This window comes from Gorilla gorilla, chromosome 12, assembly GCF_029281585.2.
Source record: "Gorilla gorilla gorilla isolate KB3781 chromosome 12, NHGRI_mGorGor1-v2.1_pri, whole genome shotgun sequence".
Classification (NCBI taxonomy): domain Eukaryota; kingdom Metazoa; phylum Chordata; class Mammalia; order Primates; family Hominidae; genus Gorilla; species Gorilla gorilla.
This window is the reverse complement of record NC_073236.2, coordinates 66,719,718-66,738,521: the sequence shown is the minus strand read 5'-3', so window position 1 is coordinate 66,738,521 and position 18,804 is coordinate 66,719,718. Positions and strand designations below refer to the sequence as shown.

General features: G+C 46.5%; 1 protein-coding gene across 8 annotated transcripts in view; it reads right to left on the bottom strand.

Annotated features, from left to right (window-relative positions):
- The window catches only part of SFXN5 (sideroflexin 5), a 130,300-nt gene that overhangs the window by 84,132 nt on the left and 27,364 nt on the right, over positions 1-18,804 (bottom strand). For all 8 annotated transcript variants that reach the window (XM_004029416.5, XM_019020922.4, XM_019020925.4 and 5 more), the window contains exon 3: positions 14,725-14,802. In XM_004029416.5, coding sequence (XP_004029465.1) covers positions 14,725-14,802 — 78 coding nt within the window. The remainder of the gene's footprint in view (positions 1-14,724; positions 14,803-18,804) is intronic.

Sequence of the window (18,804 nt, the reverse complement as noted above, 5' to 3'; positions counted from 1 at the left end):
TGGCTGCTTTTTTTTTTTTTTTTTTTTTTTTGAGACAGTCTTGCTCTGTCGCCCAGGCTGGAGTGCAGTGGTGTGATCTTGGCCCACTGCAAACTCCACCTCCCAGGTTCAAGTGATTCTTGTGCCTCAGCCTCCCCAGTAGCTGGGATTACAGGCATGCGCCACCACGCCTGGCTAATTTTTTTTTTTTTTTTTTTAGTAGAGGCGGGGTTTCGCCATGTTGGCCAGGCTGGTCTTGAACTCCTGGCCTCAAGTGATCCACTTGCCTCGGCCTCCCAAACTGCTGGGATTACACCTCACCCAACATGGTTGCTGCCTTGACTTTAATACAGGCATTGCCACCTAAGGACATTTTGGTCAATGACAAACCACATATACAATAGTGGTTCCATAAGATTACAAGAGAGGTGAAAAATTCCTATGGCCTAGTGACCTTGTGGCTGTCCTAAAGTAATAGTACAATGCATTACTCACATTTGTGGTAATACTGGTGTAAACCAACCTACTGCATTGCCATTCATATAAAAGCCTAGCACAACACCTGACAATAATAAACGTTACTCGTTTATATGTTTAGTATGCCGTACTTCTTATTATTTTATTTATTTATTATTACTATTTTTGAGATGGAGTTTCACTCTTGTTGCCCAGGCTGGAGTGCAATGGCATGGTCTTGGCTCACTGCAACCTCCACCTCCCAGGTTCAAGCGATTCTTCTGCCTCAGCCTCCCGAGTAGCTGGGATTACAGGCGCCCACCACCACGTCCAGCTAATTTTTGTATTTTTAGTAGAGATGGAGTTTCACCATGTTGGCCAGGCTGGTCTCAAACTCCTGATCTCAGGTGATCCGCCTGCCTCAGCCTCCCAAAATGCTGGGATTACAGGCGTGAGCCACCGTGCCCAGCCACTTCTTATTAGAGTGTATACCTTCTATTTATATTAAAAAAAAAAAAAAAGTTAACTGTAAAACAGCCTCAGGCAGGCCCTTCAGGGGGTATTCCAGAAAGAGGCATACTTATCATAGGAGATGACAGCCCCGGCGTGTTACTGTCCCTGAAGACTTTCCAGTGGGACAAGATGTAAAAGACAGTGATATTGATGATCCTGACTCCATGTAGGCCTAGAATGATATGGGTGTTTGTGTCTTACTTTTTAACAAAAACGTTTAGAAAGTTTTTTAAAAAAGTAAAAATGTCTAAAAATAGGAAAGAGCTTATAGACAAGATTTTTTTTGTACAGTTGTACAGTGTGTTTGTGTTTTAAGCTAAGTGTTATTACAAAATAGTCAAAAAGTTTTTAAAATGTACAAGTTTATGAAGTAGAGCTACAGTAAGCTAAGGTTAATTTATTTTGAAGAGAGAGCATTTTTTAAATAAATTTAGTGCAGCCTAAGGATATGTGTTTATAAAGCCTACAGTAGTGCACAGTCATGTCCTGGGCCTTCACATTCACTGACCACTCACTCACTCACTCAGAGCAACTTCCAGTCCTGCAAGCTCCATTCATGGTAAGTGTTCTATGAAGGTGTATCATTTTTTATCTTTTTTTAATCTTTTTTTAGACAGGGCTTGCTCTGTCGCCCAGGCTGGAGTGCAGTGGTATCATCACGGCTCACTACAGCCTCCACCTCTCCGGCTCAAGCAATCCTCCCACCTCAGCCTCCTGAGTAGCTGGGACTACAGGCGTGTGCCACCACACTTGGCTAATTTTTTGTGTGCTTTTGTAGAAACGTGGTCTCCCTATGTTGCCCAGGCTGGTCTCCAACTCCTGGGCTCAAGCAATCCTCCCACTTCCACCTCCCAAAGTGTCAGGGTTACAAGCATGAGCCACCGTGCCTGGCCCCATCTTTTTAATCTTTTATGCCATATTTTTACTGTACCTTGTCTATGTTTAGATACACAAATACCATGTGTTCCAATTGCCTACAGTATTCAGTAGAGTATCATGCTGTACAGGTTTGTAGCCTAGGAGCAATAGGCTACACCATACAGCCTAGGTGTGGAGTAGACTCTACCATCTAGGTTTGTGTAAGTGCACTCTATGATGTTCCCGTAATGACAAAATCACCTAATGTCGTATTTCTCGGACATATCCCTGATGTTAAGTGAGGCATGACTGTATCTTTATCTTTGAATTTGAGTTTTATAAGTTAAGCCCAATGGGAGAATGGAGCACATGCTGGCGGCCCGGACCCTCAGCTCACACGTGGTCCTGCCTCCCACTGCCTCAGCCACCGCCATGAAATGAGTTCTTGGCCACCCAGTGACTGCTGCAACCCTCCACTCCTGCCAGAGGCCTGGGCGCAGGGAGGGCCATGCAGTCCCCATGCATCAAGTTGTGAGGCAGGACTCCGGGTGCCTGTGAGGGTCTGCACTTGTCCCATGAGTGTCCCCTGTGGCTAAGGAAGAGAAACATTAAATAGCAAATAAAAAACATTTTTCCAGGACGAGAGAAGAATGAGGGGAGAGAGAAAACTCAGAAAGGAAGGAAAAGCTTCTTTCTGTTTTTTGAACAAGGGTCTTGCATTTCTATTTTGTATTGAGTCTCACAAATGATACGGTCAGCTCTGCCTAGAAATACTGATATTTGGAGGACCCCAATGAAACAGATCATTGCTCAGTGAGCCTACACATGCATACATAGGAAAGAAATTCTGAGGAAAGGAGACAATGCAGGAACTAAAGAACATTTTAAAAACACTCTAGCATCTTCAGAGCAGAAAGACATGAAAGAGGAACAGGATACAATGAAAAAGAGGGAGGGGACAAACCCTGGCTCTGTCGCTTACTCCATGTGTGGCCCCGGGGAAATCACTTTGCCTCTGTGCCTGGTTCTCCATCAGTAACATGAGTCGTTGTAAGGGAGGGTTCCCTGGCAGTCTGCATTTATGGGCACACAGCTAAGCCTATGATTCCCAGCCTCCCCCGCAGTCAAGTGGCCTCCTGGGACCGGGTGCTGGCTAATGGATTGTGGGTGGAAGTGACGTGCGCCAGTTCCAGGCCTGTCCCCGAGCCTCCCACGGAGGATCCAGTGGAGGATAGTGAGGCCCTAAAGACATGAGTGAAAGGAGGCATCTTGGCATCATCTTTGGCCTCTGCCAGGTCCCTGAGTTGCAATGGAGTCAGATATGAATGAGAAATACAACCTGACTGTGTTCAGCCTCCGAAACCTGGGCGTTATTTGTACTAACATTTGGCTCAATCTGACTAACACCAAGCGTTAAATGACATATGCATATATAAAATATTTGACTCATAGAACGTGCTCAATAGTTTTGCCTAAAATAGAGGGAAGCAATTCAAATGAGCAGTTTTTTTTTTTAAAGGATTTAATCATCTTTCAAAGTAACTTCATCTCTATTGTTTTATCCCCCAAATGCCTGGGAGGTAGACAGATGCTCTTTAGACTAGGTAAGGCATCTCAGAGAGACTAAGTGACTAAGCCAGGGCCCCAGGGGCTGGTGGCAAGATGGAGACAGGCACCCAGGCCTCCTCACCTAGGTCTCCCCCGCACTGGAGCATGTCAGTGTCTGAGGTTGGCCAGAATGACTTATTCACTTATTTAATTCCCTCAACAGCCCTAGGAGGTTGGGATTAATATATCTCCCATTTTTACAAATGTGGAAACTGAGGCTCAGAGAGATTAAGTGACTTGCCCAAAGTCCCACAGCAGGCTGGGTGTGGTGGCTCAGACCTGTGATCTCAGCACTCTGGGAGGCTGAGGCAGGCAAACTGCTTGAGCTCAGGAGTTTGAGAACAGCCTGGGCAACATGGTGAAATCCCATCTCTAGAAAAAATACAAAAATTAGCCAGGCGCAGTGGTGCACACCTGTAGTCCCAGCTACTTGGGAGGCTGAGGCAGGAGAATCGCCTGAGCCTAGGAAGCAGAGGCTGCAGTGAGCTGAGATCACGCCATTGCCCTCCACCTAGGCGACAGGAGTGAAACCCTGTTTCAAAATAAAACAAAACAAACAAAAAAACCCTAAAATCAAACAAACGAACAAAAAAAAACAAAAACAAAAACAAAAAAGTCTCACAGCACCGGGATGTGAACCCAAGCAGTCTGGCTCCAGAGTCCCTACCCTTAACTACCACTTGCGTCCATCTCTAAAGTCTAGCTCATCACTGCACTGTTCTGCCCCTTAGGCTTGTCATATATTTTGGAGATCTTTCCATATCAGTGCACAGAAAGCAGTCTTATTCTTCCAACCAAAACCCTTGAATGAATGAAAAATATATATGTATATATATACACATATATTTGTTGTTGTTGTTGTAGAAACAGGATCTTGCTATGTTGACCAGGCTGGTCATGAACTCCTGGCCTCAAGCAATCCTCCTACCTGGGCCTCCCAAAGGGCTGGGATTACAGGCATGAGCCACCGTGCCCAGCCTGAATATTTTATAAAATGTCTCCTATTGATAGACATTTAGCATTAAGTACATTCAAATCGTGGGCAGCCATCGCCATCATCCATCTCCAAAACACTGCCAGCTTCCCAACCTAAAACTCTCTACCCATTAAATGTGACCTCCCCATTCCTCCCTTCTCCAGCTCCTGGAAACCGCTGTCTGCTTTCTGTCTCCACGACATTCACTACACTAGGTATCTCATATAAGTGGAATCACATAGTATTTATTCTTTTATGACTGTCTTATCTTTCTGCTATTACAAATCATGTTCTGGTGAATTTCACTGGAGTTACTATATTGTAAGAATTTAAAGAAAAAGGATAAATTATACAGATATATCTGGCATAATACAGAGGAACCAACAATTAGGGAGGGAAAGTGGGCAACTGGGGGAGAGAAAAAGGGAGAGTTTTTTTAAAAATTCCTATTCTTTTTATACCTTTAGAATTCTGTATCTTGTTCATATATTACCTCCTCAAAAATATTTGTTTAAAAATTAAAGGTAACCACTAGAAAAAGATAATAGAAGATGCACAAATTCCAAGCCCTTTATTGACCCTTATGGCACAGACCACAAACTGTCCAATAAAATCCATGTCCTATTGTGTTGTCCATAGTCATAGAACAGAAGCTGGCAGGTGGCTGGCCTGCTACACATTTCCCAGCCTCCTCTGCAATGAGGCTTGTCCATGTAGCTGAGACCCACAGTGGCATCTGAGGGGAAGTGATGTGCCTTTTCCAGGCCAGTGGCTCCCCCTCCATGCTTTCTGTCCCCTTGTTGTGAGCCAGTGCAAGGATGTGGCTGCAGCCCAGCCTCAGCCATGAAGATAGCACGACGCCCAAAGAGATGGTAGAGAAACATGATGGAAGGAGCCTGGGTCCCTGAATAATCCTGTGGGGCAGAGCTAGCTGCCCACCTGGAACTTGAGCTGTTATACAGGACAGAAATAAACTGTCTCATTTAAGCTAGTACATTTGGGGATCGTTTTGTTACAGCAGCTAGTACCACTTTAACTAACATAACCCATTTGGGGTTATTGGAAACTGCTTCCAGTGATATCAGGGAAAGATTTCCAGGGAAGAAAGGAAGGAATGGAAGCTAAAGTGGTGCTTGAAGCTCTTCTTGAGGCATCTGAAAACACACCAGTCTCAGAGGTTTCGGGGTGAGGTGGGAGGAACATCTCCATTTTCCACAAAAATTCCTAGTCATGATCTGATCTTGTTTGGGCTGATCCCATCGCCAGGCTGCAGTGACAACAGTCAGGATCTTGGACTTTGGCCCTCTCTCAGTCACTAACTTACATAGCCTGCCTGTGCAAGTTACCTCACAGCTTAGACTTGTATTATTTTTAAAATTAGGCAGAAGCAGGGACAGGAGGTAGAAGCAAGTCTCTCCAGGGCCCCTTCCTGTCCTACAGTGTATGAGGCCACGCCCAGCTTAGAGGGAGAACAGGACAAGGACTCAGGTCTGACTCCTTGGGTCTAGGCTTTTCCCTAGGACCTGCTGGATTAAATGTTGACTTTAAGGGGTTAAATGTCAGATGCAAAAATGGCAGCAGGTAATGTACCACCCACAAGCCAAGAGCTGGTTGCTAGTTTGAAGTTTCACAAGCCAGTCCTGCAAACAGGTGATAGGGGAGGATCATCCTAGGGTGTCAAGAGTTCGACGGGACATCCTAGGATATCAAGAGTTCAACGTCTTCTCACTAGACCACTGAAGCATCTCCACTTTAAACTACAATTCCTGCTTAAGACCTCATCTTGTGTGGGCTCAGCCCATCTCCTCTGTGCCTTTGCTGAGCATAAAAATATGCAGCTTTGATCCCTTGGGACTTACTGGCTCCAACAACAAATCAGTGTGGATATGAGACTTTGAACCTTGCTCGATTTCTCAACTTGGTAAATAAGAACATGGAGCAGGTGTGGAGAAGCAATCCGGGTGAGAGGTGGCTGGAAGATCCCAGAAGTTGGCTAATTTCAAAAACAGCCAGCATCTCAGCTGAACTGCCATCTGAACCTACCTGAAGTTCGGTGTAGAGTCCAAGGGAGGGGCAGAGGACACTCACCAACTGGCCTTCTCGAGCAGAGCGGGGCACACCCCCAACACCCAGGGGGAGGAGGAACGGCCCAGCCCCACCCCCAATCTGGCTCGCTCCCCTTCCCCTCTGCCTCCTTCCAAGCTGCTTCTCCAAACCTCCCAAGGCAGCAAAGACAGAGCCTATTTAAAACAACCTCCAGAAGGTAATTAAACAGAGCCTGAAGGGGATCCTTCTGTAAGGCAAAGAATGCCTCCATAAAACAAACAAAAAAAACTTCCTAATTTATCAGTTGGGCCAATCGCATTATACCTCACCATTAATTTTGTTGCCATAGTTACTCCCAGGTAATATGTACCTATTGCAAGTCTATGTCAGGTGAGGGTACCCCCAATTCTACAGACTCACGAAAGAAGAGAGACTCTTCGCCTAGTTCTGCAGCATAGCACACAGCAGCAGTTGCAACTTCCCTATACACGCAGTTTGTTTCTATCCAGACCTAGGTTTAAATTCTAGATCTCCCGCTTGCTGGCTGTGTGATTTAGGGCAATACACTTAATCTTTCTGAGCCTCCTCTTCCTCATTTGTAATATGAGGATGTGAATATTTTTAAGGTTATTGTGAAAATTAATAATTAATTTATTTAACAAATTTACTTATTTAACAAATATTTATTGAGCATCTATGTGCTGAACACTGCTCTAGGTGCTAAGGACACATCAGTGACAAAAACAGGCCAAAATCTCTGCTTTTGTTTAGAGGGTTGCACAGACAGACAAACAATAAGCAACACAAACAATAAATAAGCACATTTTCTGATATGTTAGAAGGAAAAGTGCTTCAGGAAACTAGGGAAAATAGAACAGGGCAAGAGGATAGCAAGTGTGAGCAGGTGGCAGAGATGGAGATTACAGACATAAGTAAGATAGTCAGGGTGGGTCTCACTGAGGTGATATTGGAGGAAACACTTGAAGGAGAGAATGAGTCATGCAGCTATCTAGTGGGAGATTGCTCTGGTAGACAGAACAGCCAGTGCAAAGGCCCTGAGGCAGAAGTGAGCCTGTCTGGTATGTTTAAGAGACAGCAAGGAGACCAGTGTGACTGCAGTGGACCAAATAGGGGAGAGCAGCAGGAGACAAGATCAGAGAGGACTGGGGGCTTTGCAGGCCAGGTTAAGGACTATGGCTTTTACTCTAAGTGCAAAAGAGGAACACTATAGTTTCTATTAGAGCAGTCGTTCTCAACTAGGAGGTGGATTTTGCACCCAGGGGACATTTGGCAACATCAGAAAACATTTTTGATTGTCATGACTGGGGAGGGGAAGCTAATGGCATCTACTGGGTCACAGCCAGGCAGGTTACTAAACACCCTCAGTACACTGGACAGCCCTCGCAAAAAAGAATAATCTGGCTCCAAATGCCAATTGTGCCAAGTCTGAGAAACCCTGGAGCAGAGGAACAAACAATGTCCTGTATAATTTCACAGATCACTCTGTGTGCTGTATCAGCAATGGACAGAGGAGCCCAGGTAGTATAGGGAGATCATCCAGGAGGCCACTGCAGGGACCCAGCCCACAAATGTATCTACAGCACTCAGTACGACACCTAGCACATCATACAAATGACTCACCTCCTACTGATCACTTGCCTGTTCTGTGCTACCAGTTAGGGCCATGCTGGGCCTGGCCCAGAGGGGCAGGGTGCTGACCAGGATCCCCAGAGCTTGATGCTAGGAGTCAGGGTAAGACTAGTGGGTCAGCCAAGCCTTCCCTTCGGCATCTGACAAACCTGCCGACGCCCACAGAAGACTTGGGGCACAAGTATTTTTAAGCCTGCCTCTGGTGTTTGCTCTGTTATTTTCAGCAAAGCCCAAACACAGCTGACCCCATTTCCTTCCTGCCAGAGAAGACTTGCAGGATCTCTTGCATCCCAGCAGCTCTTTCTCCTAGGCAGGTCGCAGACAGAAATCCATCCTGCATGGGGGCTCTGAGCAATCCATACATTCATTACCCTGGGTGCAGGGTAGGAAAGGTTGGCTGGTTCCCAGCCTCTGGGGAATGTGGAATGATGGACAAGCCCAGCCACTCAGGAGCTACAGTGGTTCCCAGTAACCTGCTCACCACACTCCCCATCACTCCAGTTGCTTCCGAGCTGGTTTCCGTAATAGCACTTATTCCTCCCCAGTGCACTCTGGCACTGCCACTGACTGATCCTACCACAATACCACTGTCGTGCTACTCCCTTGCTCAATAGCTTTCAGTAGCTTCCTCTTACCCCACACAATGCATCCAGCATCTCTGCCTGGTTTTCAAAGACTTTCTCAATCTGGCCTGTAACCTCCAACTTCCTTCCCAGCTTTCTCTTTCTTGTCTCTTTTCTCTCTGTCTCTGTCACTTACAGAAGATGTCTCTCCCATTAGATCTAAGAGGCCCAGTGTCAGATCCCTGCCCCACCACATACTAGCTATGTGACCTTAGGAAACTAATGCAACCTCTCTGAGTCTCACTGGAAAATTGGGTTGATACAGGTACCTACTGCCAAGTTTATGTGAAGATTAGCTGAGATAATATGTGGAAAGCGCTAGTACTTATGGTACAATACCTGCCACTTCGTAAGCATGCAGCGAGCGGTGGCTCGCCATGGGGAGGGGTCTTCCATATTTAGCCCCACCCACCTCCTCCATCCACACCAAACCATTCTGGCAAAGCCCCAGCACATACAAGTGTACAGATCAGAGTCAACATTCAGAAACTTAATGGCTGTGTCTATGCTTACATTTTTGTATACTATGGTTTTGTTTTTTTAACTGATAGCTACAGTCCTTATTATGGTTACTAGCTCTTCAAATTTTCACCTGCTAAACCCAAAAGTTAAATTATACTCATTTTTATTTTGTCCTCGGAACCAGTGATTCATTGGTATCGCAATCTTTTTTTTTTTTTTTTTTTTTTTGAGACCGAGTCTCACTCTGTCACCCAGGCTGGAGTGCAGTGCTGTGATCTCGGCTCACTGCAACCTCCGCCTCCTGGGTTCAAGCGATTCTCCTGTCTCAGCCTCCTGAGTAGCTGGGACTACAGGTGCATGCCACCATGCCTGGCTAATTTTTGTATTTTTGGTAGAGATGGGGTTTCACCATATTGGTCAGGCTGGTCTCGAACTCCTGACTTTAGGTGATCCACCTGTCTCGGCCTCCCAAAGTGCTGGGATTACAGGTGTGAGACACCACGCTTGGCTGGTATAGCAACCTTTAAACAAGGTAACGGTCCCTGGAGGAGAGAGCAGCCACCCACAACAGAAGACCAAACCAAGGCCATCAGGAGCAAACAAACTATCAATACATTTGTGCGTACCCACTGGTGAGGTGTTGTACCTGGAAGTCAGGTTAGATGACAAACTGGGTAAAAAAAGAGAGTGTCATAAGTTAACCAGCACTGCCCACAACACCAGGACAGGCCTGCAGGCCTCAGGACCCAGTTGCAGGCTTCTGGCCCACACACCTGCAAAGGCATGAGAGCAGGCGCAGAGCCCAGGTGCAGGTGAGGCCACTGTCCAGACTGAGAACAAGAACCACCCGGGCCGCTTCAGATGAGCAGGGCCAGCCTGGGCCAGGAACAGTGGCTGTTAATTATGGATTGCCAAGCCCCACAAGCCCTGAGCTGCCATGTCACCACTTATCCCCTCTGCTCCTGTGTCTGCAGAGGTCAGAGGAAGGTGTAGATTGGCTGACTGAAGCCCAGGGAGGGAAGCATTTGTGAGAGCTGGTGCTGGGGGAGCCAGGAGGCTGGGGGAAGGGAGGGAGAGGGAGGATCTGCCTCTAGGGGGCCATAGTGGCAGGCTCACACCTACAGCACTGTGCTACCCAGCCACCAGATGGACACTGCAGGCATCACCAACATGAGCCAGAATCGGGAAGCACAGTTAGTGCCAAGCTGCCCCTCCACCCAGTTCCCCTCCTCCTCAGCTCCCTTGAGGCACATGGGGGCTTTCAGGACAGAAAACAAAGGAGGCCCGGGAAACAGGACAGGCAGCTTCAAGCTACTGAAGGGAGCAAAGAGGAGGAAATGTGGCTTCATTCCCCAAACTCTGGGAGCTGGAAGAGGTCCCAAGAGGCCAACCTCAGCAAGAAAGGGGCAGAGCGGAGCTTGGGCCAGGAGGAAACACATGGTCAGAAGGCCACAGAGGCAGGACCCAACTCTCACAGGTCTCAGAAGAACACGAAAGAGGCTGGGGACTGCTTCGGCCTGAGTAGGGTGGGGTACCAGGTCACACCATCCAGGCTCTTAGGTGCTCATGGCCAGAGAGAAGTCCCATTGCTCAGGGAAGAGGAGATCGCAGCCTGCCCTCCCGGCTGACGGCTGCCCATGACTCAGCACGCAGTGCACACGCCTTCAGATGGGCCCCATGTAAGCAGGCACTGCGGGTCTGTCACTCTCCTAGGGCCCTGCACAGGGGCATCTGGCCAAGGTGCTGCTTCCGCTCATGCATTTGCCCTCTATTCCCATCACCATGCTCCAGTCTAGCACATTCGCCCATTCCCTCCTTCTGTAGGGTCTTGCTCCCTCGATCTCCAGCACAGTGTGCACCTCCTTGCCTGGACCACCCCCACCTGCTCTTCACCAGCCCTGTCAGCCCTCATATGTCAGGGGAGAAATCTCTTCCAGATGCCCTCAGTCTGGGAGGGTCACCCCTTCCACGGCTCTCCCATGGTATCATGTGCTTCCACTGTCACTGCCTGGTTTCTGGTGGTGTAGACAGGAACCTCACCCAGCTTCCTACCTGCTCTATCCCCCAGGCCCTACCCTCGCTTCTGGCCCATAGAGATGGATAGAAGAGAAAAAAGGTGAGAAAACCTACGTGTCAGCCTACGATGGCTAATACTTGACTAACAGAAGTTCCAGAATGAGAAAAAGTGATGAAAGCAATTAAAAATTTTGCCAGAGCTGAAGACAGGAGTCTTCAGATTGAAAGGGGTAATGAAGAATCCAAAATGATAAATTTTAAAAGAAACAGCATTGTGGAATTTCAGAAACAAATTTCACAGATAAAGAGAAGATCCTAAATATTTCCAAAGAAAGAAAACAGACCGCAAAGAATCAGGAATGAAACGGCATCAGGTTTTTCAACAGCTATATTGGAACCCAGAAGAAAATAGCGCAATGGTCTTCAAAAATCTGAAGGAAAATGATTGTCAACCTAGAATTTTCTCCTCAGCCAAACTGTCAATTAAGGCTGAGTGCAGAATTATAATTTTTCAGACATAAAAAGACTCAAAACTTTCTTCTCATTTACCCTTTTTCAGGAAGCTACGAGAAGAGGTGTTCCACCAAAATGATGAAATATACCAAGAAAAAGGAAGACCTGGAACTCGGAGGTAGGCCCCAGAAAGGAAAATTTCAGGAAAACAAAAAGAAACTCAAAGACAGAAATCTTCAGATTGCAAGGAGCACTGAAAATACAGTCATGCGTCACTTAACAACAGGGATATGTTCTCAGAAATGCATCATTAGGTGATTTCATCATTGTGCAAACAGCATAGAGCATCCTTACACAAACCTAGATGGGCAAGCCTGCAACACACCTAGGCTACCTGGTAGGTAGAGCCTACTGCTCCCTGGCTACAAGCCTGGGTAGTATGTTACTGTACTGAATATATAGGCAACTATAACACAATGGTAGATATTTGTGTATGTAAACGGTTTGTGTATATTTGTGCATAGAAACGGTTCAGTAAAAATATGGCATAAAAGATAAACAATGGTCACCTGCATAGGGCACTTACCATGAATGGAGCTTGCAGGACTGGCAGTTGCTGTGGTGAGTCACTGAGTGTGTAGTGGGTGAATGTGAAGGCCTAGGTCATTACCATACAGTACTATAGACTTTATAAACACCACACATTTAAGCACACTAAATTTATTTTTAAAAAAAATTAGCCAGGTGTGGTGGTGTGTTACTCAGGAGGCTGAGGTGGGAGGAACGCTTAAGCCTGAGAGTTTCAGGTTATAGTGAGCTACATTGCCCCACTGCACTCCAGGCCTGGGTGACAGAGCAAGACCTTGCCTCTTAAAAAAAATTTCTTCAATAAAATGAACCTTAGCTTACTGTATATTTTTTACTTCATAAAATTTTAAATTTCAGATTTTTGACTCTTTTGTAATACTTAGCTTGAAACACAAACACATTGTACAAAATATTTTTCTTTATATCCTTATTCTATAAGTTTTCTATTTTAAAACTTTCAACTTTTTTTTTAACTATTTAAACTCTTAAAACTAACTAAAAACTAAGACACAAACAAACAGACTAGGCCTGCACAGGGTCAGGATCATCAAGACATCTCCAGGCAACAGGAATTTTTCAGTTCCATTATCATCTTTTTTTTTTGAGACACAGTCTCACTCTGTCGCCCAGGCTGGAGTGCAGTGGCGTGATCTCGACTCACTGCAACCTCCACCTCCTAGGTTCAAGTGATTCCCCCCTCCTCAGCCTCCCAAGTAGCTGGGATTGCAAACATGTACCACTATGCCCGGCTAATTTTTGTATTTTTAGTGGAGACAGGTTTCTTCAGGTTGGCCAGGATGGTCTCAAACTCCTGACCTCAAGTGATCCGCCCGCCTTGGCCTCCCAAAGTGCTGGGATTACAGGCATGAGCCACCACGCCTGGCCCCCATTATCATCTTATGGAACCACTGTCATATATGTGATCCCTTGTTGACCAAAATGTCTTTATGTGGTGCATGACTGTATTGAAAGGCCGCGGGAGGGTACAGTGAGAGTGAGAGATGGTACAAAGGAAAGTATGCCAATGAAAAATCTGAGGTGGTTATTAACTCCAGATAAAACAAATTTGAAAAAGAGACATAATCATGATACAACCAGTCTGACTATGCAGTAAATGTTATTTCTATAATTGTAACAACATGAAGACTGAATATGTATAGGCCCCAAAACCATGATAACTATTTCAAGAGTGAGTATGGATGGCGGAAAGAAGTGTGTTTAGAGGGGTGGATGATAAGAGAGCTCAATCCTCAACTACCATAATAGATAACCCAAAAGAACTAATTGAGAAATAGCAGTGTAGATAAGCATATTTGTCTGAAAGATAGAATATAAATTTCTATCTGCAGAACAGCAAAAAGTAGTTGCTCCTGGGGAACAGGCATGGGAACTGGGGAGGGATAGGGAACATATACTATTTTTGCTTACAAGCACTATTTTATTTTATTTTATTTTATTTTTATTAATTTTTGAGACAGAGTTTCGCTGTGTTGCCCAGGCTGGAGTGCAGTGGCGCAGTCTCGGCTCACTGCAACCTCCATTTCCCAGGTTCAAGCGATTCTCCTGCCTCAACCTCATGAGTAGCTGGGATTACAGGCTTCCACCACCATGCCCGGCTGATTTTTTGTCTTTCAGTAAAGACACGGTTTCACCATGTTGCCCAGGCTGGTCTTGAACTCCTGAGCTCAGGCAATCTGCCTGCCTCGGCCTCCCAAAGTGCTAGGATTACAGGGGCGAGCCACCGTGCCCAGCCCCTTACAAGCACTTTAGTACTATTTAACTTCTTGAATTATGCACACATGACTTTGAAAATGTTTAAATTAATGTTTGAAAAAGTTTCTGAAATAAAGTTTATGAACAAAAAGACAGACTTTGGCACATGAACCATCAGTCTCTGTAATCATTAACTACTACCTTCCCTTACCCCTCCCCAAAACAAAACACCACCTTCAACATTTCAGGTATCTCTAATTTGAGTTCCTACACGATATTAAAAAAGAATAAAACAACAGTATCCTAATCCTAATCCTCAACATCCTCCCCCATCCTTCCCACCCTTAACCTGAATTTTTGAACAGTGGCATGCTGGTAAACGTTTAATAACCTGTTCTCTGGAGAAAAAGTCCTGATTTGTAGCATTTGCCAACTTCTATGGTATAAATACTCCCATCATGGCTGATTTCCCACTGTGTTATCCCTGATCGTGGAATTGGAAAGAGATGCCCACAATCAGCTCTCGCAAGCCAGTGCGGGCCAGCTTCACCAAGCCTTTGGCCTTTGGGCCACCCTAGCCTTATCAGCCTCCATGCTTCCCACTGGACCTAGAGCACAGGAGAGATCTGAGCATCTCCAAAGAGCTTTTAGTCCACAGGGGTATGTACCAGCAGAAGTATATGCTGGACAAAAGAAGTGGTTCTGGCTGCAGGGAAGGGTTTGTGGATTTCTCACTTTCCTTCCCTTCCCCACTGGCCATGCTCCCACCTCCCACAGAGTTACCTGTTCATTGGTGACCCCCGGGCGCAGGGTCCCATGCTTATAGTCCTCCAGCAGCTGCACAGCCTCTCTGAGACGTCTCTGCAGAAGAAAGAAAAGAGACATTGAGGGGCACAGATCTAGGGCTCCTGCAAATTTTTCTTTTGTGGGATTACATCAGTATCAAATACTGCCAGCGCAAGGCTTTCGGCCTGCCCTCAGTTCATGGGACACACACAAAATCATATAGAAATACCACCTAAATGTTCTTACTCGGCAGTTTAAAAAATGAAGTAGAGCTACGTGTGCTTCCATGGTCATCTCCCCAAGACATTTTGTTGAGTGAAAAAGCAAATGGCCAAGCAATATGATGCTGTTTGTTGTACCAAATAAACAACACACACAAATCAAATAATATTTCCTATGTGAATATTTATATATGTCAAAGTATCAGAAAAGCCCTAGAAGGAGAACAACCAAACTGGTGGCTGGGGTTACCTCAGGATAGGAGGAAAGGGCCAAGACTTGGCAAGGGGTGTCACAAGGAACTTTAATCTTAATGTAATGTTGAAAGCTTTTAGGCCAGGCGCAGTGGGTCACACCTGTAATCCCAGCACTTTTGGAGGCTGAGGCGGGCAGATCATGAGGTCAGGAGTTTGAGACCAGCCTGACCAACATGGTGAAACCCTGTCTCTACTAAAAATACAAACATTAGCTGGGCATGGTGGTGCATGCCTGTAATCCCAGCTACTCAGGAGGCTGAGGCAGGAGAATCACCTGAACCCAGGAGGCAGGGGTTGCAGTGAGCCTGGGGGACAGTGCAAGACTCCATCTAAAAAAGAAAAAAATAGAAAGCCTTTATAAGGAGGATTTTTCCTTTCTCTTTTTCCTGAGACAACGTCTTATTTTGTCACCCAGGCTGGAGTGCAGTGGCACGATCTCAACACACTGCAGCCTCAACATCCCAGGCTCAAGTGATCCTCCCACCTCAGCTTCCCAAGTAGCTGGGATTATAGACACGCGCCACTGCATCTGGCTAATTTATTTTTTGTAGAGATGGGGTTTTGCATTGTTGCTCAGGCTGGTCTCAAACTCCTGGGCTCAAGCGATCTGCCTGCCTCAGCTTCCCAAAGTGCTGAGACTACAGGTGTGAGCCACGGTGCCCGGCCAGGAGAACATATTTAAGTAGCACTTATATATTTTCAACATTTTAAAAACACTGGCAGAGATTTACCTACTAAAGTACATAAGGCCACAGTAACTGATGGGGAGAAAGAGAAAAAAAGGATAAAACCGTATGATTTTTTAAGTCTAAAAGCTAAAGAGACAGCAACAGTAACAGAAGGTAGCCTTTGTCCCCACCAAAAGACTTGTATAAGAATGTTCATAGCAGCAGCATTTATATAGCCCCAAACTGCAAATAATTCACTGTAGAATGGATAAGTAAACAGCAATATATGCACACTATAACTATTATACAGTAATTAAAAAGTAAACTATGGGCCGGACACGATGGCTCATGCCTGTAATCCCAGCACTTTGGGAGGCCGAGGGTGGATCCCGAGGTCAGGAGTTCAAGACCAGCCTGACCAACATGATGAAACCCCGTCTCTACTAAAAATACAAAAATTAGCAGGGCATGGTGGTGCGCACCTGTAATCCCAGCTACTCAGGAGGCTGAGGCAGGAAAATCGCTTCATCCTGGGAGGTAGAGGTTGTAGTGAGCTGAGATCACGCCACTGCACTCCAGCCTGCAAGACAGAGCAAGACTCCATCTTAAAAAATAAAAAAATAAAAAATAAAAAAAATTAGCCAGGCATGGTGCCGAGTGCCTGTAGTCCCAGCTACTAAGGAGGCTGAGAAGGGAGGACTGATTGAGCCTGGGAGGTTGAGGCTACAGTGAGCCGTGTTTGCACCACCACACTCCAGCATGGGTGACAGAATGAGACCTTATCTCAAAAAACAACAGGCCAGGTACAGTGGCCCACACCTGTAATCCCAGGACTTTGGGAGGCCAAGCAGGTGGATCACTTGAAGCCAGGAGTTTGAGACAAAACCCCATCTCTACTAAAAATACAAAAAAATTAGCCAGGTGTGGTGGTGGGTGCCTGTAGTCCCAGCTACTCAGGAAGCTAAGACACGAGGGCCATTTGAACCTGGGGGGCAAAGGTTGCAGTGAGCTGAGATCGCACCACTGCACTCCAGCCTGGGCGACAGAGTGAGCCTGTCTCCAATAAATAAATAAATAAATAAATAAATAAACAAACAGCAGCAAAAAACAATAAACAGACAACAGTGATAGAAGGAAGCTCGTGTCAAGGTCCAGATGAGGGACCCAGACACCAAGGAAGCCCAGCATGGGGGAAGAAACCCAGTGAAGCTGCTGTGTTCCCCTTTTGATGGAGAGATAAGACTGGCTAGGCATGAGAGTGCAGAGACCTCAACATAAGCCCCTTAGTCTAAAAGAAGGATGTAGCCTCAGGAAAGGCCCTCAGTAGGGCACACAGGGTTTTCTGAGCTGGCTGCCAGAGTGGGAAGTGAACAGCCACCTCCTGTACTATGGCAGCAGGAATAACTGCCAACACAGGCAAACCAGAGAGGCCACCCTCGACCCCTCAGGCCTGCATGTGAAGCACCGTGGTGGCCAGCACTGGTCTAAGCCAGGCCTGGCCCGAGACAGAACCGTAGGCAGTCAGGGGGCCAGGAACACTTTTCTTACTTGGAATGGCCTGAAGGCTGAAAAGCACTGTCCCTCCCCTTCCAAATATGGAAGGGTCTAGCAGCTCCTAGATTCTAAAGAGCCCCTTCCCGGATACTGTTCATTTCCAAAGTGGAGATAGCTTTGTGGTTGTTTTTATTTTTTCCCCATTGTACAAGTTAATTCATGCTGTTTAAAGAAAATATCAGAACAAAAAATGGAAAAGTACAAAAAGTAATCTTAAATCTGTAAACATACCCCTAAGATAACAACTCCAAAAGTGAGGATGATTTTCCTTCTAGACATAATACGCTTATCTACAAAATTGGATTGTGTTATTTGTTTTAACTTGCTTAAGGTCACACAAATAAGTGGGTGATTTAGTATTTGAACCAAGTTTAGTCAGACCCTCACTCTGCACAACCCACCACACACCCCCTCAATGCCACCAAAGCCTCCTAGTGATGCAGCGAGGCCCCCTTAAGCCTGCCCCTCCGGACCTGGACAATGAATGCTCTACTTTCCAACGCTGAATGGTGAATGGCCCCATGTTCTCATTATTTTTCCCACTCCAGGGATTCTCCTGAGTTCCTATAACAACCTGGCCAGATTCCATCTCACTTGACACAGTCATCAAAGGGAGCCCTCCTACCAAAAGAATAAATTCCAAAGAGCCCTCATCTTGGCAAAGGGCATGGGTTGAGGGAGAACAAGATCCAAGGTTCCTGCAGACAAATCTGAGGGCCCAGGACTGAAGGAAGCTGGAACCTGCTTTTCTGCCTCTGAGAGCTACAGGCTGGCCTTGGACCTTACGAAACCTCTGTCAAAGGCCAAGGGGCTGAGGCTCCAGGCCTGTAGGACAGGCAAGGCCCCAGGCCAGCTGTCTGGACAGGGCCCTGAGGCCTGGCTGTTCTAGTGGCTGGTGTCCCCACTTCAGAGAAAGGGCCTATATCACAGACACTTGGGAAATGGGAGGAGAGTCTCCCTGTTTAAACTCTTCACACGCCCCTGGACTGTGAGGCTCAGCAGAAGGGCCCCGGTACTTGAGAGGTGGGGAAAGCTGGGAGGTTGGTGGCAGGGTGAACTCTGCAGGAAGTCTTTTCAACCAGAAACAAACAGGCACCAGCCCCTGAGCACAAAGGCTGTGAGGGGCCCGGCTGGGGTTAGTGGGAGGACACAGCCCAGGCTGCTGCTTACCAAACGCTACTCCATCGCCAGCCTGCCAGCAAGTGTCACCATGAGAGTCCCTCCATGTATTTGAGAGGGGCATGGTCTCCAGAAGATCCCTCTGGAAGGGCCTGCACCCAGGAGGTCTGCTCCAGCAGCACAGAATTTGAACAGAGGAGAATCCTGGCCCCACTGGTCCTGCCTCAAGGCCCCACCTGAGGGGAAAGGGTGGGAAGAGG